General features: G+C 48.4%; 1 protein-coding gene across 1 annotated transcript; it reads left to right on the forward strand.

Moving 5' to 3' along the window:
- Positions 1–619: 619 nt before the first annotated feature.
- si:ch211-15d5.11 (nuclear receptor coactivator 7) lies at positions 620–25,686 on the forward strand. The gene is made up of 16 exons (XM_064320682.1): positions 620–753; positions 4,368–4,609; positions 6,347–6,531; positions 8,377–8,453; positions 12,661–12,768; positions 17,030–17,200; positions 18,479–18,610; positions 18,873–19,057; positions 19,833–20,245; positions 20,603–20,762; positions 21,127–21,340; positions 22,613–22,753; positions 23,520–23,672; positions 23,980–24,075; positions 24,482–24,555; positions 24,698–25,686. The coding sequence occupies exons 2-16, from the start codon at positions 4,548–4,550 to the stop codon at positions 24,831–24,833; spliced, it is 2,307 nt and encodes a 768-aa protein (XP_064176752.1). The 5' UTR covers positions 620–753; positions 4,368–4,547; the 3' UTR covers positions 24,834–25,686.
- The last annotated feature ends 54 nt before the right edge of the window (positions 25,687–25,740 follow it).

Below are 25,740 nucleotides of genomic sequence, written 5' to 3' on the forward strand. Positions count from 1 at the left end.
AAATAAAAAAATAACACTTTTATAAAGTGATTTTCATTGTACTGCAACAATTTCAAAGTGCTTTACATAAGCAATGAGGTAAATGATAAATTATTCAAACCATATTACATATATACATGCGTACTGTATTTTAACACGTAGGCTACTGTTCAGCTTCTCCCTATATGCAGACTGCTTGCCCGAGCAAAGGCTTGGCATTTCGTCACCTTGAGGTGTTACTACAGTGGTTATTTTGTGCATGCGCCCCTCTTTTTGAGCACTTTATACGTGTACTTTTAAGATTCTGGCTGTTGGATAGTAATTAAATACATGGATTATTATTGCGATAATGGTTATTAGTTATAACTAGCAAAACAGAATTATTATTTATGATACTAGCAATATTGATCATGATGAAAATAATATTTAAAGTAAGTAGCGACGCTTGTCTTTATTACTATCTAGACAACGCAGGTAGAGAGCGTAGCTAGAGAGAGAAACTTATGTTTCATTTATTATCTAAAACAAATAATGAAGAGGTGCAGACCATATTTGCAGACTAAATGTTTGCCGAGAAGTGATTGTGCAGATTTGCTTTGGGATTTCGGTGCATTCACAATGCGCGTGTGCCTTTAAGAACGGAGAGAAAAGGGGCGGGACTAAAGCCTAACTTGTTACTGTTGTCTGCAGTGATATGAAACGCATAACACCGCAGCGTGAAATACGCCCGTCGCTTCCTCAGGACCGCCGACGGTCTGGATACCCGCGAGTCAGGTTAGTTTGCACAATCCTGCGGCTGTCAAATATTGGAGTGTGAAGTATTTTTCTCCCCTATGATTTTCGATAAAGAGCGACAGCTCGGCTGCTGTAAAGGTGGAACCGGAGAATCTGACTGTACGTGCAACGGTGCAGAATGCAGTGGAGATTTATGTCATTGCTATACTACAAGGTGTGCTTACACACCTAACTATCTTCCTGAACTGAATGACTTCATTCAGTAAGTTTGTTCCAAAGGCTAGATAGCTGGGAGTCTAATACATTGACCTAGAACTACAACGCTGTTTTTTTTTTTTCTTCTAGCATCGTTCACCAAATTAGACGAATGCCACCTCAGGAATTGCAAATGCGACACGGACGTACATTTGTGTGTTTCGAACCATGGGCCTGCTGAATTTGTAACACAAGTATGTTTTTATAGAAAATCCCCGTCGAAATTTCGATGGAAGGAAATATGTTTAAAATGTACTATGTTTTGTGCAGTCCAGTTGTGCGTTCCGTGTCATCTCGATGCTCCATAGTTCATCTTTTGCTTTTTGCCACTCGTTCTTCCTGACTCACGTGCCCAGGGTCTGAAATTGTGCCCAGTCGCCTACCGAGTCAGATACGGTATGTCACGGAATGCGGTCTTACACCATGGTTGGGTTTGCAACTTTTGCATGCTGGTTGCGATGGCTACCTTTGGTGTTTTTTTCCCTTTAACACACAATGATGGCAACAGAGCTATGTATCTTCTTCATGATTATAATTGCCGAATGATCTATCGCGAGCACTCTCTCTCTCTGTACATATATGCTGAGAGTGACATTAGGTTCAGAGAGTATTGATGTGTTAAATCGTCATCTTTTTGTGTGGTGTGGTAATTTAAAACAATTAGACGTTAGATGCTTGGCTTTAGTAGCCTACGTCATGACCCGAGTGTTTAAACGTGGAGAGTGCTGGACAGGCGCAGAGGTGGCAGTGTTTTTTTTTTGGGTTTTTTTTTTTCCCTGTTTGTGCTGAGGGAGAGACAGAAAAGAAGCAGACTGTCTGGCATGGGGCAGGCAACAGCTGTGTCTGAATGGACAGAGAGAGCAGAGTGTGCTTTCTCGAAAGGTAGCAGGAGGTTTGGGCAGTGGAGTTTAGGGGAGAATTGCGGGGCACTAGACCACTGCATCCTGCTCCGTTGTGTTTGAGTGTCTTGGTTACATGGCAAAATGTTCAGTGTTAAATCAACTCTTACGGAGTACGCGTGGTCCCTGTTGGACTCAGTTGTGCTCTGTTGAGAGTGGAATTAACAGGGGCACGGGGGCTTAATTGAAATGTTTAAGGATTTAGGGCAGCGCTAAACTAAATGCTGTTTCACAAGTGTGCCATTGCCAAACAGCTCCATGCAGGCCTCAGGCTCTGAACGTGAGCCAGAGGTGCCCAAGTTCCTTCCTGAAGGCCGGTATTTAAAAATTTTTTTACCTCAACCAATTGAAGCGCCATATTTTTCCAAGCTGCTACATAATCCAGTCTATCCTGAAACAATAAAAGCGTTTTTAAAAAATTTATTTATTCCTTTTTGTTTTTGCCAGTGATGCATACGCAGTCTGCCACTGCTGCTTTCAAGTTTATTGAAAGAAAAGCTGATTTAAAAAAAAATCTCAGATCAAATAAACAAACTGGGGGTAAGGGATTAAGAGCAGAATTGGGTATGAAAGGATAAAATGGATCTGGGGTGTTCCACTCTATTTCCTCCTCTTACCCCTGCACTCCCATAGGAAACTGGGGTGAACAGCTGGTGCCTTTAGACCCAGGGGGGGGTGATTTCTGCCAGCAGTGCTGTTGCTTGTGTATAATGGCGTATCATCTCGTCTGCATGGTGCGAGATAAACCAGGGCCCTGTTTGTCCTCCTTACTGAAAACAGCGATACAGAGAAGCCACTGATGGCGGTACGGCCATGCAACAGTCAGCACTGTGACCCCAGTCTGAATACCATCATCATCATCATCATCATCATCAGCGCTCATAGAGACAACACATACAGATACTGAATGCCATCGTCATCATCATCATCATCAAAAGCAGCAGCACTCAGAGACAACACATACAGATACTGAATACCATCATCATCATCATCATCAGCGCTTACAGACAGCACGTACAGATACCGAATACCATCATCATCATCATCATCATCAGCTCTCACAGAGACAGCACATACAGATACTGAATGCCATCGTCATCATCATCATCAGCGCTCACAGAGACAGCACGTACAGATACTGAATACCATCATCATCATCATCATCACCAGTGCTCACAGAGACAGCACGTACAGATACTGAATACTATCATCATCATCAGCGCTTACAGACAGCACATACTGATACGGAATACATCATCATCATCATCACCAGTGCTCACAGAGACAGCACGTACAGATACTGAATACCATCATCATCATCATCAGCGCTTACAGACAGCACATACTGATACGGAATACCATCATCATCATCATCACCAGTGCTCACAGCGACAACACGTTCAGATACTGAATACCATCATCATCATCATTATCACCAGCGCTTACAGACAGCACATACTGATACTGAACACCATCATCATCATCAGCACTTACATTCAGCACTGATACTGAACACCATCATCATCATCAGTGCTCACAGAGACAGCACATACTGATACTGAACACCATCATCACCATTAGTGCTCACAGAGACAGCACATACTGATACTGAACACCATCATCATCATCAGTGCTCACAGAGACAGCACATACTGATACTGAACACCATCATCACCATTAGTGCTCACAGAGACAGCACATACTGATACTGAACACCATCATCACCATTAGTGCTCACAGAGACAGCACATACTGATACTGAACACCATCATCATCATCAGTGCTCACAGAGACAGCACATACTGATACTGAACACCATCATCATCATCATCACCAGTGCTCACAGAGACAGCACGTACTGATACTGAATACCATCATTATCATCATCATCAGTGCACACAGAGACAGCACATACTGATACTGAATACCATCATCATCATCATCATCAGTGCTTGCAGAGACAGCACGTACAGATGCTGAATATAATCATCATCATCATCATCATCATCAGAGCTCACAGAGACAGCATGTATAGTTAAAAGCAGGTTTTCATTTAGTTTCATTTTTCATTTGGAGGTAAAAAAAAAGAAGAAAAAAAAGAACGGTAAATGGCCGCTGAAGAGCCCCGGTCTCCTGGGACGGTCGGCGCCGTTCCCGCTCGGGGGTGCCGGCGCCTCACGGGCAGGAGAGGCAGCCTCGCTTTTCCAAAACAACCTCGAAGGGCCGTGCCCAAGGGACCCAAGGGAAGGAAGGCGGGAAACGTACAAACGCTCGGAATGACGCTAACAGACAGGAGCGCTGAACTGAACTGTCGGGGTGTTTTCTCACCGTGAAATGACACCGTGTTTTCAGACAGTGGGGCGATCCCTTGTGTGAATGGAAGGGGGGGGGGGGGGGGCGCGTGCCTGTTACGATTGTGTTTCTGGAGCTTGTTTTTTTTGGGAGGGGGGAGGGTGTTGCTGCTGTTGTTGCCGTATCAGCGGTGTGCTGCTGTCACAGGTATGTGCAATGCATGATGGGGAGGGAGAGGAGGAGCCGCGGCAGCTGAGGACCCAGAGCCTTTCCCGCCATCACCGCCACCGCTGCTGCTGCCCCTGAAACAGGCCTGGGCGGCTCCCTAACGCACCCCAGTTACTCCTCCCCGCTCCTGCCGCCCCTCAGCCCTCATTCTCTGGGGCCATGGATCCCAAACCTGCCGGGGAGAAGAATCGGCCACGTTACTTCAGCAACGTCAAAACCAGGTGGGAGTCTGCTCCATCGCCACACCCCCAAAACAATACACTCACACTCTGCACCTCCTCCTGTTTCTAAGAGCACAAACCCTGCAGCTCCTCCTGTCTATGAGCAAAAACCTGCACCTCCTCCTGTTTCTAAGAGCACAAACCCTGCACCTCCTCCTGTCTCTAAGAGCACAAACCCTGCACCTCCTCCTGTTTCTAAGAGCACAAATCCTGCAGCTCCTCCTGTCTATGAGCAAAAACCCTGCACCTCCTCCTGTTTCTAAGAGCACAAACCCTGCACCTCCTCCTGTCTCTAAGAGCACAAACCCTGCAGCTCCTCCTGTCTATGAGCAAAAACCCTGCACCTCCTCCTGTTTCTAAGAGCACAAACCCTGCACCTCCTCCTGTCTCTAAGAGCACAAACCCTGCACCTCCTCCTGTTTCTAAGAGCACAAACCCTGCACCTCATCCTGTCTCTAAGAGCACAAACCCTGCACCTCATCCTGTTGCTAAGAGCACAAACCCTGCACCTCCTCCTGTCTCTAAGGGCACAATCCCTGCACCTCCTCCTGTCTCTAAGAGCACAAACTTTGCACCTCCTGTCTCTAAGAGCTCAAACCTTTCACCTCCTCTCCCCTGGGGCTTGGAAGTGCCTCCCTGGCTTGGGCTCGCTCAGACAGACTCCTTTTGTTCCTCCTCTCTGGAGAAATCTGACAGGTTTGCTGGTTCTGCAGAAACCAAAAAAGAAATGTGATCTGAGAATTGTTCTGGCGAATGAGCTTGTGAGTTAATGGCCAATGCAGAGGCCCAGAGTGTGTGTGGGTGTTTATTTTCTCTTTGTATATTGCCTCTGTTCTGAGAGGGGGGGGGAGCAGAGCTGTCTACAGTTTGGGGGGGGGGGTTAAAAAAGACAGAGTAGACCTCTCTCTCTGAACTTGTGTCCATAATGTTCTGCAGCAACTGTCTGCTTGTGTTCCTTTTCTCATTGTCTCTGGTTTCATTTTTTTTTTTTAAATGGTCTTCGGGGTGGGGGGGCGGTCTATGCTCCCAGTGCTGTAGAAAAACACAGACAGAGAGAGGTCACCGAGAGTTTGTAATGGAGGGAGGGAGAGAGGGAGAGAGAGAGAGAGAGAGAGAATGGTTAAACTATCTCTGATGTTTTTACATGCTTGTACACCCCCACCTCCCCCCTGCACAATAATTTGTTGTGATTGTTCGCTGTAATAATTCTCGGCAGTGGTTTGTGGTGGGGGCCTGTTGACACACGCGCAATAAACAGGCTACAGAGACGGCGCTGTCCAGCTGTGACATTTCGGGGTCAATATTAGCCGCTCGCGTTAGCTGCTTCATTGGGTCTGCAATGCTGCTGATAGTTAGGGCCTGTGTGTGATGCGCACACCAGCCGGCGAGCTTGTGTGTGTGTGTGTGTGTGTGTGTGTGTGGCTTTAGGGCTTCACAAGAGGGCCAATCCATTGCACCTCCTGGGAGCTGCGTGCGAGTTAGTGGTGTAGCTCCGCCCCCAATACGAGATCCTGCTGCCTCATTGGCTCTCTGTTCCTCTTCCCGGATGAGGTGGTGCGTGTGTGTCTTTGTGTGTGTGAGTGTGTGTGACTGTGTGTCAGCATTGTGTGTGTGTGTGTGTCTCAGCGTTGTGTGTGCGTGTGTGTGTGTGTGTGTGAGTGTGCGTGTCAGCATTGTGTGTGTGTGTGTGTATGTGTGTGTGTGTCTCAGCGTTGTGTGTGTGTGTTCCTCCCTCAGGTTGGGCTCTAAGCTCCCTGCCAGCGCTCCGCCTCCTGGCTTCCCCTTGGGCCCCTGGGAGCCTCACTGCAGCCGGTCCGGGCCGGCGAGGGAGGGCGGGGCCAGCCAGAATCGCCCCCCAGGGACACGCCCCCCTCACGTCCCCCACATCCGGAACCCCCAGCTGCGGCAGTACTATCTGAGAGGTCAGGCGACTCTGAGAAGCCACTCAGCCACACAGTTATGAGGAACCACACGAGAAGCACAATGATGAGAGCAGAGCACATTTGTATAAAATGTATTTGTTTATCACAGGCTGCAGCACGTGCCCTTTCCTGCACAGGTGTGCTGAAGCTCCACTGACTTATCTTTTTGGACAGGAAGCAGAAATGTCAGCTAGGGTTTCATGTCCACAGAGTTTAGGGAGAGAGTGAGAGGGGAGAGAGAGAGAGTGGGGGAGGGAATGAAAGTAGGAGAGAGAGAAAGGAGGGAGAGAGAGAGAGCGTACATGGAGGTATTACAGTCATTCAGCTGCAGAATGTTGGTGAAAGTAAAACTCAGCAACACATAAAAACTAAAGCCATATACTTTATGGAGCATGATATCACGGGAGAGACTACTACTCTTTAAATGTAATATGCGTGGAATTCACCATCATTTTATCTGCACTCACGTGCAAACCTGTCTAAACTTGTTTGGAACAAACACATGCTAATGAATGCCTTGTGACAAATGCTTGTGAGTAGGTACCTGATTAGGAACAGTCAGCGTTCTTAGCTCACAGTAATGTTGTTAGCATGCCATTAAACTCAATTAGGTGTGGCCTACTTCTTGTTGGCCTCCATCTTGTGTGTGTGATCCTGTCAGTTACGTTTAGAAGGCATTTTCATTTTCCGACAACATTCTCAGTACAAAAAAAAAACTTTTGTCGCACTCTCAAAGCTATAGTCAAAGATGAATTCTACTCTAGGCTGTGGTCAAAGATGAATTCTACTCTAAGCTATAGTCAACGATGAATTCTACTCTAGGCTGTTGTCAAAGATTAATTATACTCTAAGGTGCAGTCAGAGATTAATTCTACTCTAAGCTATAGTCAAAAATGAATTCTACTCTAGGCTGTAGTCAAAGATTAATTCTACTCTAAGGTGCAGTCAGAGATGAATTCTACTCTAAGGTGTAGTCAGAACATCCACCCTGCGCACATGAACTGTGTTTAAAGAGAACCAGGCCTGACATGGCAGAAGGAAGGGAGTCTTGCGATCGGTTGATTGATTGATTGATTGATTGTAACCTTGGCTGTCTTGTCGCCATACAACAACAACAACAAAAAAAACATTCTGTGTGGGACCAGGCTTTGCTGAATGTCTGCAGTAACATCTCGTTTCGTTTTTAAAAAGTGTGATCTGAGCAGACAGGTGACACGGTTGTGTGAACTGATTCCTGTTTTGGTGTGCGTAACGTGACATAATGACATAACGCACTCCTTTGAGATGAATTCACTCACAGAAGGTCTGGGGGAGAACAGTCTGTTTGATACACAACGGCATGTCTGGATTTCGCAAGTTAGACATGGAGGTTAGGGTCCTTAACGTGGGTGTTAGTTCCCACACACTCCCCCCCCCCACCCCCCCATAGCTAACCCTGTTGACCCCCCCCCCCCCCCCCCCTCCTGTTCTCGTCGTGGCTATGGTAATGCCCCCCAACCCCCCCCCCCCCCCATGGCTAACCCCGTCAACCCCCCCCCCTTGTGGGCGTGGTAATGAGGCCTAATGAAAATGAAAAGGTTGAGGATCTCTCACAGACCTAGCCTGTCTGTCAGATGGGTGCTCTTCTTCATGCCTGTAACCTGGAGCGGCTCCAGCTGACCTCCCCACCTTCTGCTGACACAGCACGAGAGAGAGAGAGAGAGAGAGAGAGAGAGAGCCAGCTGTGCACATACCGAGGAGGTGGATAGGAGAGACAGAACGGGGACCAGGGGAGAGAAGGAGAGAGAGAGGGAGAGGGAGAAAATGCGCTTGGTCACACTATGTTTTTGCATTTCTCCTTCGTAGATGTTCCTGGGCTCCCAGAAGTCCCTCCAGTGAAGCCAGAGCCCAATGAATCATCCAATGGGAGAACAGAATACACAGTGAGTATGACTCCTATACACACACACACGCACACACACTTGCACACACACGCACACACATACACACACTCACACGCACACACACACACACACACACACACATGCACACATATACACACACACACACGCACACACACACATTGTACCTGTACCTGTACCGAGAATTTAAATAAAGGTTCTGACTGACTGACACATACATGCAGATACACACACACAAGAACACACACACGCATACACACACACGCACGCACACACACACACACACACATGCACACACATGTGTACATACATGTGCACACTCACATGCACATATACACGCACTTTCGTGTGGTCAAGTGCATACGCATACATACACAGGAACACACAGACACACACACACACGCACACAGACACACATGTGTACATACATGTGCACACTCACATGCACATATACACGTAAATATACATGTACTCTTGTGTATCCTCATGTGGTCATTCAAGTGCACACTGATAAGTACACAGACACACAAACACAAAAAAAAGCACATGCACACACGTGTACATACATGTGCACACTCACATGCACATATACATGTAAATAAACATGTACTCTCATGTACCCTCATGTGGTCATTCAAGTGCACACGCATACATAAACAGGCACACACACACACACATGCACACAGACACACGCATATACAGGCACTCTCAAAGAAGGGTAAAGATAAGGAACTGCAGCTGCTGCAGTTTGAATGCCAGCGCTGATTACATCACACCCAAGATGGAACAGTTGTGACTGCAGTGGGCAAAGGTGGGAGATAGGCCATATCTCTGAACAGAGATGGGCTTTAGAGACACACACACACACATACACACACACACACACTTATCTTTGAACATAAATGGGCGTTAGACACACACACACACACACACACGCATATCTTGAGAGAAGCCATACCTCGTCTGCCCACTTCCACCTGTACTGAGCATGTCGACGGACGTACGCTGCCTGGTTCAGTCTTTCTTCAATGGCTACTTCAGGAAGAAGCCATATTGCAAGGTATCTGCTCCTTATTGTAGTTTTAATGTTAAGGTACCTGCTCCTTATTGTAGTTTTAATGTTAAGGTGTCTGCTTGTTACTGTGGTTTTAATGTTAAGGTATCTGTTTGTTACTGTGGTTTTAATGTTAAGGTATCTGCTTGTTACTGTGGTTTTAATGTTAAGATATCTGCTTGTTACTGTGGTTTTAATGTTAAGGTATCTGTTTGTTACTGTGGTTTTAATGTTAAGGTGTCTGTTTGTCGCTGTGGTTTTAGTGTTAAGGTATCTGCTTGTTGCTGTGGTTTTAATGTTAAGGTATCTGCTTGTTACTGTGGTTTTAATGTTAAGATATCTGCTTTTTACTGTGGTTTTAATGTTAAGGTATCTGTTTGTTACTGTGGTTTTAATGTTAAGGTATCTGCTTGTTCCTGCGGTTTTAATGTTAAGGTATCTGTTTGTTACTGCGGTTTTAATGTTAAGGTATCTGCTTGTTCCTGCGGTTTTAATGTTAAGGTATCTGCTTGTTGCTGTGGTTTTAGTGTTAAGGTATCTGCTTGTTACTGTGGTTTTAATCTTGAGGTATGTTTTCGTTAATGTGGACATTAGTCTGAATCACTTTAACTCACTCACGCTTTTCTCACGCTAACGAGCTTCCTTCCAGCTGTGGTCGTTCTTGGTCAGTTCCTGCTTCTCAGCCCGTCTCTTCTGTTTAACGGTGCTCTTCAGTTCTGAGTGTCAACTGTTGCTGAATCTGTGGGATGCACTGAAAAAGCCTAAAATATAACATCAGTCTTAAGTATTTTAGTCTTAAAATCTCATTTCGATTACTTTTTTTTTGACGATTTGACAAAAAGGTGCGGCAGTTTGACTCATTTCAGGATTTGCCAATGGGGCGAAAGACAATCTCAACTTGTCCAGCATAAAGTCACTTAAAACAGTGAACTAGAAATATTTTCTACTTGAGAGAAAGAAAACAAAAGATTTTAAATTTCACTACAAGCCCGAAGGCATTTTTTTTTAATGCAGCGTGATGATGGCTGTGAAAGAAAGCGGTAGTTTCACCGGACTGCCAGCGATTCTGAGATTTACAGCGACTGAACAAACAGACGTGTGACTATTTAAACTCCAGGGAGGGGTGGGCACCGTTCGGTAGAGCTAAGCCGGTTGTTGCTGACATTCAGTGAGTTGTTAAATTGATCTGCACATGTTTATGTATGTACACACACGCACACACACACGCACACACACACATACACACGCACGCACGCACAGACACACACACACACACACAAACAACCAGCAGCTAAACAGTGCGGAGTACCACATGGGGACCCTGTGGTTTTAGGGGGACCTAATGCAGTGTGTGTGTGTGTGTGTGTGAGTGCATGAGCACAACAAACTGCTATTGACTGTGGATCAACATCAGGTTCCAGAGAGGGAGGGAGGGAGGGAGGGAGAGATAGAGAGAGGGTGAGAGAGAGAGGGGGAAGGAGAGAGAGAGATAAAGAGAGAGCTGTATGAGCTGGTGGGTGGTGTGTGTGTTCGCTGGGGGGGGGGGGGGCTGAAGCGCGTAGTCTGTCATTAGCTCTGCAGCTGCGCGCCATAACGAGGCCGGGAAGATCTGCATAAATAATTGAGTCGTCCCTCACAAGCATGCCTACTGTTCGGCCGCAGCGCAGTTTGCCCTAAAGAAGAGCGCTGCGTGCGGGAAAACCATCCTTCCTTCTCTCTTAGAGGAGTCAGGAAAACGCACGATCATCCCGAGGCACACCAGGGTGACAGGGTTTGTGAATCACAGGGAAGGGGGGCGGTTCACAGACCCCCCGACCCACTCTTCCGCTACCTCCAGGCGAAGGGCTCCCCTCCCTCCCCTGAGTGGTCTCTCCTGTCCGTACTGGCCCCCCCCAGGGGTGGAATAAACTTCCCAAAGTGCTCAGGAGAGTCGAGTGGCCGGCCATCTCCCAATCATGGACTGCATACCCGCCCTAAACCCCGCCCCCTTACATACCTACCTTTAGCACTAATACAGGCTGTGCTGTAGTTTTCGGGTGCTGTGTTATATTTTCATGATTTTATGTTTCTGTTCTTAGATGACGTTGTGGATGCAGTCTGTGTGTATTTAAATGGTAAATGGACTGCATTTATATAGCGCTTTTATCCAAAGCGCTTTACAATTGATGCCTCTCATTCGCCAGAGCAGTTAGGGGTTAGGGGTTAGGTGTCTTGCTCAAGGACACTTCGACATGCCCAGGGCGGGGTTTGAACCGGCAACCCTCCGACTGCCAGACAATCGGTCTTACCTCCTGAGCTATGTCACCCCCTATTTAGAGCGTGTTCTCTGGTCTTTGGTTAGCATAGTTGACTTGCGCGAGTGCTGGGTGGCTCACTCGGCTAAGGTACCGGACTGTGGCGCACGGATGAGCCTCACGGTCTTCGACCGAGTCCAGACTGCGCCGGTGCCGACTGTGGCCGGTTGCTCCGTAGGGCGACGGGCAATTGCCGACTGTTGCCCAGGGAATGGGAGGGTCCGGTCGGACGGGGTTCCACGTGCATCGCTATCTAGTGCCCCCTGCTGGTTGATTGGACGGCAGAAGGTTGCAGTCAAAGTCGCATACGACATGTCTTCCTCCGACTCTGCTCTGCGCGAGCTCAGCTGTAGCCTGTGGTGTGACAAGAAGCAGCTGGCGACCCCATGTGTTTCAAGAGAAGAATCGAGGACGTCCTCACGCTCCCGAATCGGCAGCTGGGATTCACGCACGCACCCGTCTGTGGTTGCAGATGATTGGCCATTCCAGTTTGGGGTGGGGATCGAGTGCCAAATTTACAAAAGAAGCTTTCAGTTGTTTAGTGATGCTGTAGCTGCACTCGCTGGCTCGCTGTTCTTTGCCAGGCCGGCTCTATTACTCATAACCAATCAGGTGAAGCTTTTCTGAGTGAGTCTCCCTGCTTAAGAGCATCTGCTAATGCACTGTAATGGGCTGGGTGTGTGTGTGTGTGTGTGTGTGTGTGCGTGTGTGTGTAAGTATGCGTGTATGTGTGTGTATGAGTGTGTGTTTTTGTGTGTTTATGCATGTGTGTGTGTGTATGTGTGTGTAAGTGTTCATGTGCACATACTCGTATTTGTAATGCGGTGATTAGTGCTGGGTTCTCTGCGGTGTTCAGTGACTCACCTCTGTGTGTGCTCAGGTGCGTCCCGATGACACTGTGTTCAGTGTGGCGTCCCTGTTCAACACCACGCCCGGCCAGGTGGTGCACCTGAACAGGCTCTCCTCTAACACTCTCATCCCCGGACAGGTAGGCCAGCATTCCTCGCCCTGCTTCTCGGCCAATCAGAGGCCTCGCTTGCGCGGAGGCACTGAGACCAGCTCAGAACAATAACAATGTGAAATAAAGCTTTGGGGTTTTCTATTGTACCGCCATCCTCTGTGATGTCTCTGCTTCTATTCAGATGTCTGAATAAAGGTCACTTCAAGTCTTAAAGTCTATTGAACAATAAGAAGACATTTTAAAGGGCTTATTAACCCAGACAGCTCGTTGGCGGTTTGGCCAATCGGTGACCTGCTAGCGGGTCATTCAGCCCAGGCAGTGGAGATGAGGATCACCTTTTAATCCTGGGGCAGGGGCTCTCAATCTTTATCCAGAAAGGGCTGGTGTGGGTGCAGGCTTTTGTTCCATCAGTAACACACCTGATTCTGCCAATCAATCATGAGAATCTTTGCTAATGAACTTGAGTGCTAATGAGTAGCAGAATCAGGTGTGTAACGGCTTGGTTAGAACAAAAGCCTGTTACCCCCTGCTTTAATGTCTGAGGTCACAAATGTGTGATTAGAGTGTTCTTAACTGAACATTCTAATGCTGATGTAACAATTACTACTAGTAACTGAAAGCAACGTTCTAGAACACTGAACACTGAATTTAGAAAAAACATTCTAAAAAACCTACTTTTCAAAGGGAGAAAAAGTGGAAAACAGGTGGTAAAAAAAACAGCCCAACAACAGTCCAAAAGACACATGCCTGTTGGGTACTACACAACGAGAGGAAATTACAAAGAGCCTATTTTGTTAGCATGTCTTACAATAACATAAGATAATATCTTATAACCTTTTACTTCCTGTGTGAACTTATTTTAATGTAAAATGCTCGACAGAGACCCCGTGACTGTGATTCTCAGAAAAATGCTGGTCATGAATCACCGGCTGTCATTTCGCACATTAAAAATGCATGGGGCAGGAAGGATACATAGTGGAGCACTTAGTGAAGGATGCACTCTAAAGGACTACGATGGACCGTATGGGATTTAACCCTTAAACTGTTTGGTCTTACAGCCAGTCTGACCCCTTTATATAACCCCTGGAAGTGAAATGACCCCTTTATAACTCCAGGAAGTGAACTGACCCCTTTATAACCCCAGGAAGTGAACTGACCCCAAAAAGTGGACTATCCCCTTTAAAACAGCAGAAAATGAACTATCCCTTTAAAACCCAAAAGATGAACTGTCCCCTTAAAACAGTTGGAAGTGGACTATCCCTTTAAATCCCTCAGGTAGTGAACTGTACTTTTAAAATCCCAGAAAGTGAACTATCCCTTTAAAACCCAAGACATTGACTATGCTTTGGAGTGACCTTACCCAGATTGTAAGGGAAACTGTTTTGGTCTTAAATCAGCACCTGTCCTCTATAACCCGAAGCTGTCGTGTACTATGGCCTAGAAATGACTTCAGTTACGGTATGAGACTGATTGTGAAACAGTGTGTGATGCCTTGTTTGTTATTGGGACTTACCATGTGGAAAATGCTGATTGACTGACTGGCTAAACTACGCCATTGTGTGCGTTTCAGGAAAAATTGATTTTATGAATCGCGGTGCTCGAGGGAGTTAGCCGAATGGATGTAATGTTGTTCGGTGCATGCTAATGTAATGTGGGCTAACGTAATGCAGGCTAATGTAATGGGGGCTAATGTAATGCAGGCTAATGTAATGCAAGCTAATGTAATGTGGGCTAATGTTATGCGGGCTGATGTAATGTGGGCTAATGTAATGCGGGCTGATGTAATGCGGGCTGATGTAATGCAGGCTAATGTAATGAGGGCTAACGTAATGCAGGCTAATGTAATGCAGGCTAATGTAATGCAGGCTAATGTAATGTGGGCTAATATAATGCGGGCTAATGTAATGTGGGCTAATGTAATGCAGGCTAATGTAATGCAGGTGAATTACGTTACATAAAATTTATTTGGCAGTCGCTTTTGTCCAATGTGACATACAATAAGTGCATACCAAAGGTCATTGGAACAACTACAATACACCGGTCTGATAAGGTACAGTACTCATTATGTAACAGTTTTGCAGAGCCATAAACATCAAGTCCAGTTCACACAGTAAGCACAGGATCAGTCAGATAGTTATGGTACGTCAAACTAGGAGGCATTACGATGAGATACAACATCAAGATAATGATACCCGAAGTGCAATATAAGTGCTGGATGGAGATTCTAGTGTAGCTTGAAAGTGCTAGAGGATCAGATTAGAAGGATACAAATGATAAGAGCGATCCTAGATTGGGAGTACCCTGCAGAGTGGTGATAGTTCATCCAGGTATAGTCTGAAGAGATGAGTCTTCAGACCACGGCGGAAGATGGGCAATGACAATGACTGGTCCGTAGAGTTCATTCCACCACTTGGGAGCTAGGGTGGGGAAGCTGCTGCAGCAGAGCGGTGTGGTCGAGCTGGCGTGTAGCGCTGAATTATGTCCTGTAGGTAGGCGGGTGGCTGTCCGGTTGGCTGCAGTGTAGCCGAGGTTCAGGACTTTGAACCTAATCCTGGCAGCAACCGTTAGCCAGTAGAGTGACCTCGGCAATGCAATGCAGGCAAATGCAATGCAGGCTAATGTAATGTCGACTAATGTAATGCAGGCTAATGTAATGTCGGCTAATGTAATGCAGGCTAATGTAATGTCGACTAATGTAATACAGGCTAATGTAATGTTGGCTAATGTAATGCAGGCTAATGCAATACAGGCTAATGTAATGCAGGCCAATGTAATGTCGACTAACGTAATGCAGGCTAACGTAATGCAAGGTAATGTAATGCAGGCTAATGTAATGTAGGCTAATGTAATGCAGGCTAATGCAATCCAGGCTAATGTAATGCAGGCTAATGTAATGTCGACTAATGTAATGCAGGCTAATGTAATGCAGGCTAACGTAATGCAGGCTAATGTAATGCAGGCTAACGCAATGCAACACTGGATTAGCTCGTTCGGTCTGAGAGCGCAGCGATTATGCTAGTTAGTTCCAGAGGGCTGTGCGTGTGCGTGTGTGTCTCAGCGTTTGCAGAGCATGCAGTTTCTCTGTCTGATTGAGTCTGGAAGAGCCTCGTAATGACAGAGTTGCCTCAGACGCTCCAGGGCTTAGACAGCGGCCACTCCCATTGCACTTATCTGGCAGACGCTGTTATCCGAAGCGACGTACAAGAAGTGCATACCGAAGGTCATTGGAACAACTACAAGACACAGGCCCGATAAGGCCAAACCAGTCAGTATCGACCATGAGTACATTAATCCGTTACCAGTACAGCGCGTAGGCTAGGTCAGAAAGTTATGGTAAGTCAAACTAGGAGGCATGACCAGCTACAACATCAGGATAATGATACAAGTGCAGTGTAAGTGCTGGACGGAGGTGCAAGTGTAACGTGAAAGTGCTACAGGAACAAATTAGACAGATTCTAACATCTGCTGTGTAAAAAGTTGTGTAAGATTTTAGATTAGATTCAAGTCGCTCTGGATAAGAGCGTCTGCATATAGCCTGTAATGTATTGATTAAAATGATAAGAGTGATCTTAGATTGGGAGTGCCCTGCAGAGTAGTGATAGTCCAGGTAGAGTCTGAAGAGGTGCGTCTTCAGTCCACTCCCGGTATACTCCCACACCTACACAAACCTTTGAACTCTGTGTGATGTCAAGCGCAATGGAAAGTGTTCATTAAGTTCCAAGATGAAGATGTATCCAACTCTTTTTTTTTTAAAACCAAATTTCCTTCTGATTCTCTCTAAAAGACCAATAACAATAACCCTTCTGTGGAGAGCTACCAATCAGAAGTGAATATACTGGGCAGTATAACTTTGAGTTTGTAGTTTTAGTAAGCTCAATGGGAAGTCACAGTGGAAAAAAGGTCTTTTCGTGAATTTTAGCATGAATAATCCTTGTTTTTTTCAAAACAGTAGGATCACTCTAACATCTTCTGTAAAGGTGTGTGGTTAAAAAAAAAAAAATAGATGGACAATGTTGAATTTTTAAAATAAGACTCACCCTTTCACTGAGAGATTGGACTTCTGATTGGCCTCACCAGCAGGCGGCGCCCCAGGCTTCCAGTTTGATTGACAGCGCAGGCTCAGCCTGGCAGTGACAGATGGTCTGGAGGTGGGGTGGGGGGGGGGGGTTAAGAGTGGGAGGAGTCAGGAAGAGGCTATCTGCAGGGCAGGGGTTTCTCGGGGCTGTGTTTTTATTGACGCTTTGCAGCCGTATGTGGCGTAATGCTTCGCCGCTCTCTGCTCGCGCAGCGGCTGCGCATTCCGGGGACGAAGTGCCCGCCCCCTCCCTCCGTCCCGGACCCGGACCCGAAACCGAACCCGAACCCGCAGCCGGACAGGGCGCCGGAGGCCCCGCCCGCGGCCGTGCCTTCCTGCGGCCCCCTGTCCCCCTCGCCGGACTCCGAGTACGACAAACTGCTGGTGAGTGCCAGACAGGAAGTCCCTCTCCTCGCGCTTCCTCTGACTCCACGCCGCCGTGAGCTTCAGCACAGAACACGAAAAAAGAAAAAAAAAAACAGAAGCGGAGTTTGTGTAAGATAAAAAAGCGCATACTGAAGTAAAGCCAACACGCAAAGAGTAAGAAACGAGGACATAAATCAGTAGACACGTAACGTCTAATGCTTAAAATCAGTAGACCATGACTAAAACAAGTCTAAACGTTAAGAGAATGATATTATAATAACGCATTAAACAAAGGTTGCTTGCCATTTCTTTGCAGTAGCTCACTTTGAATGATTGTGTAAAATTCAACTTTACCCCCCACTTGCGCCCCCCCCATTTTGAGGGAGACCTTTTCTGCTTTAAAGAGGCCAGGCTGGGGGGGTGTGGGTGGGGTGCAGGGGGTGCTGAATTCTCTCCCCTGAGGAGAACTGCACTTATGGGGCTAATTGCGTTGATTGGCTGTGTGAAGGGGGCAGCATCCCGGTGGGGGAGGGGCTTGGCCAGCACAGTTTGTGGGTCACAGGACACCACCACGCTCACTTTCACCTTTCACTTAAAAAACAAAACACAAGAAGAAGAAGAGGAAGAAATGATCAACACGGGCAGCTGACGTTGCATGTAAAAACTGCTTCTTTGAGCTTTTTTCAGTCTATTCCCAGAGTGTGAGAAACAGTCTTGGGTGCTGATTTACCACAGACCAGTTGCTTATGTACTGTGTGGGCTGGACTTACGTTTTAAGAAACATGTGATCGTTCTCAGGACGCGAACAACCGAAACAGAATAAAACAGAACAGAAAACCTCACCTTTAAAAAAGGCAAATTTGTCCTGCACATTTAGAATTGTGGTGTTACATTTCAAGTGCATACTTTGACGCAATATGACCAATATTAAAACACGTGTGCTGATATTTCACACTTACAATATGAAGCTCTTCAGGGAGTTGGATAATCACCCATAATGTAGGCCAGGGAGAAAGGACCATGGTGTGAAACATTAGTTGTGTTTTGACATTAGTTGTTTTGGAAGAGAGTCTGCTTGTCCACACTCTCCTGAACGGAGAGAGGAGGTGATGTCAGTTGGGAGAGAGCACTTTCATTCGATAGAGGATTATAAATAGTTGAGAAAATACGTTTTTAAAAATCGTCTTAAAAATAGATTTACGGGAATACAGTGCAAAATAAACGCATGACATAATGTAAGCTACTGTGACATCACAATGCTCCGAACGTTCTGGAATCTTGCTCGATGCTTGGCAGGACGTGGAGGAGGTGTCGATGCCTGATGGACAGCTGTGCCTATTGGCCCTCCCCGCGGAGTGTGCTGAGGGGGAGGGGCCTGCAGCCATGCCCTACCTCAAACTGTGCTCCCACTACATCACCGACCGCAAGGTGAGCACACCTCTGTCCTCCTGCTGACTTTTGACCTCCTGACATCAGGCCTGTGTGTCAGATAATTGCTAACCTTTTTACACCAGCACCAGCTTACACAGCTGTATATTTTATTGAAGCAAGTGCATTGCAGAGGGGTGTAACAGCAGTGCCCCATTTGGGAATCAAACCCGCAAACCTCTGAGTCACAGGCTCAGCTCTGTAGCAATTCTAGGGCACTGACACCCGGTGATCCAGCTGTGCCTGTCTTCCTGTCTCACAGGGCGTGGTCCCCGGAATTCTGCTGGTGACGCCCAATAAGATCTTCTTTGACCCCTATAAGTCCCACCCCCTGGTGGTGGAGCAGGGCTGGGAGGAGTATTTGCTGTCCTGCCTAGTGGACAGACTGGTGTCAGTCTGCTTCTGCTCCGACATCTCCCACGTGCACTTCAACAAGTCCACCCAGAGGTCAGTAACTGACACCTCCACCCAGCGGTCAGTAACTGACGCCTCCGTGCAGTGGTCAGTAACTGACACCTCCACCCAGAGGTCAGTAACTGACACCTCCACCCAGCGGTCAGTAACTGACACCTCCGTCCAGTGGTCTGTAACTGACACCTCCACCCAGTGGTCAGTAACTGACACCTCCACCCAGTGCCCAGTAACTGACACCTTCGTCCAGTGGTCTGTAACTGACACCTCCACCCAGCGGTCAGTAACTAACTCCTTTACTCAGTGGTCAGTAACTAACTCCTTTACTCAGCGGTCAGTAACTAACACCTCTGCTCAGCGGTCAGTAACTGACACCACGACTCAGCAGTCAGTAACTGACACCTCCACTCAGCAGTCAGTAACTGACACCTCCGCTCAGCAGTCAGTAACTGACACCTCTGCCCAACGGTCAGTAACTGACACCTCTGCCGAGCGGTCAGTAACTGACACCTCTCCTCAGTGGTCAGTAACTGACACCTCTGCACGGTGGTCAGTAACTGACACCATGGCTCAGTGGTCAGTAACTGACACCTCTGCATGATGGTCAGTAACTGACACCTTTTGCTCAGTGGTCAGTAACTTTAGAGGTCAGTAACTTTAGCATACTTAATTCTCTTAATTATTTAGTGAGACAAATCAGGGAAGTTCCTCGTTCAATGATACCACAGCAGTGCCCCGTTTGGTTATAAGAGCTGTAGGCCCGGTTCCCTAAGCCCTGCACCGTTCTGTCGTCCTGTTCTGGGCTGCACAGGTGGAAAGGCCGGAGGAAGCCGGCGAACCCCAAATCGGTGAAAGGCTTGGTGAGGAGAATCCATGGGGCGAAGCGCGGTCCCCCGGTGCAGCCTGGGCACGCGGTCCTGGCGCTGGTCTCCTCGGCGACGGCGGACCTGAATTCCCCCCCGGGGCAGGGCCCCCGGGCCCCCGTCGCGGGCGAGCCGGACGCCGAAGGCCGGGACATGGCGGAGGTCGAGCGGGAGCTGGAGCGCGGGAGGGGCGGGGTGGACGAGCTGGCCGCCCACTCGGCCGGCATGCTGGGGGTGGCGGTGCTGAGCAGTGCTGCCACCTTCTGTTGCGGAGGACTGGACGCGGGGGAGAGAGTGAGGACAGAGCTGGTGCAGCCGGACGGGCGGGAACAGAGGAGGAGCACGGGGAGGGGGAGCACAGGTGGGCGGGGCGGCAACTGGGCGGGGCGGGGCAGGGTCAGGTCTGGGCTTTCACTGTGGGGGATGCGGCTGCTGGCAGTCTCCTTTTCCTACACTCTTTTTCTTCACTTGTTCGCTTGCCTCCTCCTTGCCTCCTTCCTTCTTTTCTCCCTGACGCCAATGCAAATGCACACGCAGACACACACAAACACACACATGCATACACATACCACTGTACAATATCACACAATAGAGGAATGTGCCACACCCAACAGAAACGGAAGGGAAATGCGAGCATGACTGAAATCCACTGAAGTTTCTCTCTCTCTTTTTGTCCCTCCCTCTTCTTCCTCTCCCTCCTCTCCCTCTCTTGCTCTAGGCCCCTCCCGCCAGTCCTCTGGTGGCTCGGGATCTCTGATGTTCATACGGCTCCGCTTCCACCAGCCCTCGGGTCAGAAGAGGGGCGTGTCCACACCTGAGCTGGGCGTGGCCAGGACCCCGCCCACTAAGGACGCCTGGTTCGCCCTGTCCCAGCAGAGGTACCTGGATACGCCCCGCTCCCACCTCCCCGTTGTGAATTCTCTAGTGTTACTGACACCTCTCGTACCTTCAGCCGTGACCTCTGACCTCGCATCGCACATCTAGAGCTGTGACCTTTGACCTCACTTCATACACCTGAAACTATGACCTGTGGTGTTACCGTTACTGTGCAGGTGTGTTGCGTACTAGGGTAACACACACCCATTAAAAGACCACGTCCCTTTAAGTGAAGATGTGAAAGTTTGTGTTCCAGTGAGCCACAGAAGATGAAGTATATGATAATAAGCTCTTATAAGACTCTTATAAGCTGTTATAAGGCATATGTAACCGGCTTTGACCCTGCCTGCATCCTTCCCTCCACAGCTCTGATGAGCTCTACGCCTATCTGACCCACTGGAGACCGGACCTCTGCATCCTGGAGGGCCGCGAGGAAGAGGACGGCGGCGGAGACGAAGAAGAGTTTGTGCTGGTGGACGGCGAGGAGCAGGAGGAAGGGGCGGGGCTCACGCGCAGCGACAGCCAGACGGGAGAGGACTGGGAGGTGAGTCTGAGCCCGACGGCGGGTCCAAACCCGCACGCTGGGATCTGCTGATTGGTGTGTAGTTTTGGGTGACCGAGGTTTCCATGGACCCAGCAGTGGCTGGAGCTTCAGTGAGCTGAGCTTTGAAAGCGTCCGGCCTTTTTCCACCGGAGACGGCCACCGGGGGGCAGTGTTCCAGTTTGTGGTGTTAGTTAGACCCAGCTGAATGCTCCCTTGCATAAAGTTCACTTGTGCTGCCATCTTGTGCAGAGCGAAGTGGTTGTCGGGGTAAGACTTTACCTGTGGAAGTTGTGGAGGTCATTCAGGGGGAGGACAATCTCTGAGACTCCACAGAGCCACTGCAGTAAAAAGAGGAAGCTGGTGGAACTCGCTGTGCCGCCATTATAAATTCATTTCCTGTGACGAATTGATTGCAGAGCGGGCGGCTGATCCTCCGCTAACCGCTTTATTTGATATGGCTCGTCTGGAATCTGAGTTAAAGGACATTTTTTCCCTTGCTATTTTCTCCAGGCTGGTTTACTAGCTTGAAAATGGCCAGTCCACCAAAATTCTTTTGTCGGTGAAGAAATGATACAAGTTGTGGTTACCCTCTAAGTATAGCAGAGCTTGCATGCTTCAAATTATGGTGTTGGCGGTTGTTTGGACGTTAGACAGTAATACCCCCTTCCCCTCCTCCTCCTGCAACTCCAAGCTGCCGATATGATATAGAACATTGGAGCAGCTGCTTTGTTCAGGCAGGAACGTTCCCTTTTATGTGAATCAATGCGTTCCGTTTTACCGAATTGCCTGTCTTAACAAGGTGGACGGCTTTGCCAAATTCAGTTAACAAAGGGGAGCGGCACTCCCCCCGCATTCAACGACAATTCAAACCCTGGAAATAGGGCATCCAGAGGGAGATAATTGGTGGGATATGTCAGGAGGTAGAGACGATTGTCTGGCAGTCGGAGGGTGCCGGTCATTAAACCGCCTGAGGACATGTCGAGGTGCTTGAGCAAGACACCTGACCCTAACTCTAATGCTGGGAATGAGAGGCATCAATTGTAAAGCGGTCTTGATAACGGGTAAAATGCAGTCCATTTACCATTTACCATTTACCAGAGGGAGATAAAGGTGGAGAGAGTCATGTGATGGGGCATGTCAGAGGGGTGTGATGGCCATGTGACAGGGGTGAGATGGTCATGTGACAGGGGTGAGATGATCATGTGACGAGGTGAGATGGTCATAAGACAGGGTGGTGATATGTGAGCGAGGTGACGATGATCATGACAGAGTGAGGTCTGCAGTGGACATCGTGAGGTGGTCATGTAGGAGGGGAAACGTCTTTCCGGCCCCACCGCAGTTGTATCCGACTGGAGACGGAGGGCGTACCGACGGGTCCGGACACAAGCACTGAGCACTGATGACGTCCTGCAGCAGAGCCGCATCCTGAAGGCTGAGCACGTCAGAGAGGTGAGAACACACACACTGTAATACACATACACACTGTAACACACACACACACACGCACATACACACACACTGTAACACACACACACACACACACACACACACATACGTCCTGCAACAGAGCCGCATCCTGGAGGCTGAGCACGTCAGAGAGGTGAGAACACACACACTGTAATACACATACACACTGTAACACACACACACACACACACACACACACTCACTCCTGTGCAGTGAACGTTTAGTGCGCTCATAGTGTGTCCTGATACGGGGGCAGTGGGATTTCCTCTGGAAGGTTCCAGAACAGTAAGCCCATTGTTCTGCAGCTGTGTGAGTTCCTGCTGGTCACCAGCAGGGGGCAGCCTGGCAGTTTGAACAGACTGTGAACTGTCGCACTCTCGCAGAGCAAATCCAGCTGCCTTTAGCCAAATCTCTCCTACAGCAATGACAAGTTAGAGGTAATCTTCATGTACTTCAGAATGAGGCGATGCTGTCGTGTACTGTCAGATCAAACCGTCATTTAACCAATCCAGAAACCGTGGCCTTGTGTGTTTTACATGTTACTGTGACAGGCCAATAAAAAGCCCTGTGCTACAATAAGCAGCAGTGCTACTTACTTGCACAATCAGCAGTCGCATTGTGTATTTTACTTTACTTACATTTTTTTTACGATCATGTGACGCCTTCATTTGTACATTAGAGCGCATGTGAATTGTGTCCGCCGCTCGTTCGCGGGTATAAAGCGGTATATGCAATCGCCTGTGCGCAGATCTCCGCCGAGCTGCCCGCTCGAACCGTGGGCCACGCCTGGCAGCTGACCTACAGCACCTCGCGCCACGGCGCCAGCCTCAAGTCCCTCTACAGGAAGCTGGCCGGCCTGGAGTCGCCCGCCCTCCTCGTCATTAAGGACTCCCAGAGCCAGGTGACCTCTGACCTCCGCCTGCCCGATGACGTCACCGGCACCTTCCCCACTTCGTTAGCTCCCTCGTGTGCTGCTCTCTCTCCTACAGATACACATCCGCCTCATCGCTTATGTGTTTTATCCAGGAATGCCATTATGCTTAACTCTGATTAAAAGTAATATCTTCTAATATATGCAGTATGATTTATAGTTTATTGTGGTATGAGAAATCAGTATAGCAAATACTATGATAGTGCACAGCCAGGAGTGTGTTGTTGCTCTGAAACAGAGATCTGTTTACTTAACCTGATTGGCTGCATTGTTGCAGGTGTTTGGCAGTTTCCTGTCCCACCCACTGAGGCCCAGTGAGACCTTTTACGGCACCGGCGAGACCTTCCTGTTCATGCTTCACCCGCGGTTCAAGGTGAGCAGCAGTGTGGAACAGCCAGCAGTGTGGAACAGAAGTATAGAACAACCAGCAGTGTGATCCAGCAGTACAGAACAGCCAGCAGTGTGATCCAGCAGTATAGAACAGCCAGCGGTGATCCCCAGATGAACAACAGCAGTGTGATCCAGCAGTATAGAAACGCATGGAACAGATAGAACACCAGCAGTGTGTCCAGCAGTCGAACAGCCAGCAGGTGATACAACAGTTAATCGAGTGACACTAGTGACGCGTATAGAACGCAGCTTGTACAGCGTGGTAACAGCAGCAGTTGACCTAGATAGACAGCAGCAGTGTGGAACAGCGATTGTAGAACACAGGGTGAGTGAGTGAGTGTGGTGTGTGTGTATGTGTTCACATCCCCTCTCTCTCTGTTCTATGCCAGTGTTTCCGCTGGACTGGAGAGAACTCCTTCTTCATAAAGGGAGACCTGGACTCCTTTGCCATCGGGGGAGGAAGGTACGAGAGATCGGCCTGAGATCAAAGAGCCTGGGACCAAAAGAAATGAAGTTTATGTTTGTTTTTGTTTTTTTAAATTAAAAACATTTATCTCCTTCCCCTCCCCCTCTCCCTCTCCCTCTCTCCTCCTCTCTCTCTGCAGTGGCCATTTTGGCCTGTGGCTGGATGAAGCCCTCTACTTAGGCCGGACCAGCCCCTGCCAAACCTTCAACAACTGCTGCCTGTCGGAGACGGACGACTTCCGGGTCGTGGAGCTGGAGGTGTGGACCTTCTGCTGAAGGACCGCCCCATACCCCCTGCCCCGCCCCCTCCACTCTCTGCCCCGCCCTCTCCACAGCCCTCAAGAAAATGTTCTTTTTTCAGGGGCGAACAAAAGGGGCTGATTGTCATCCTTTTACTTGTAAAGACCTAATTCTTTCAATGTGTGCGGTGGCAGGGGTCTGTGAACTTTAACCCCTGGGGAAAAATGGACGTCCTTAACTTAACTTCACTTTTAAGACTTTGGGGCAGGGGCGTTGAGGAGAAATGTGTAGGCGCTGGGCTCAGGAATTGAAATGAAGGTTTTTCGACAAGAGAAGTACTGTACTGTACATATTTTTCACTTGAATATGATTCCCCCCCCCCCCAACCACCCCGCCCCCCCATAAGGGATGGTGCCAGCTCCAGCTGGGGCTGTGTTTTAAACCATGCCGATACGAAGTGTGTACCATCCCCGCTTAGACCCCCTCCCCATCCCCCGGCTCAGTCTTCTCCTCGTGAAACGGTCGTGGACTTAAAAGGTGGGAGCTCTCAAAAAAAAAACAACCCCTCATGGACATGTTTCCCTTTCCTCTCTCTCGTCGTTGCAAGCGGAGCGATACGCAGCCCGTTTACACGAGACTAAAAGACACTTTCCAGGTACCGTGGACTGTAATCCAACCCCCTTAATGTTGTTCTTAGAGTCGCTAGTGTCGAATTGAATTCCCCCCTGCGCTTCACACATCGCTCTTCACTGCTACCGTGAGCTTGAAGTACAACGACCCTCTACCTGTACCAAGTAGCGCAGGCAAGATCCACCAATCATTTTCACCCTGTGTAATATTTTAAAAAAAAGACTATTAATAACAATGTTAATAACACGCTTATTGGTCACGCTGTGTTTGCCTGCCATTTTATTTTCCACCATTCTCATGTGTTCGTTCTGGC

This window comes from Anguilla rostrata, chromosome 1, assembly GCF_018555375.3.
Source record: "Anguilla rostrata isolate EN2019 chromosome 1, ASM1855537v3, whole genome shotgun sequence".
NCBI classification, from domain to species: Eukaryota; Metazoa; Chordata; class Actinopteri; order Anguilliformes; family Anguillidae; genus Anguilla; species Anguilla rostrata.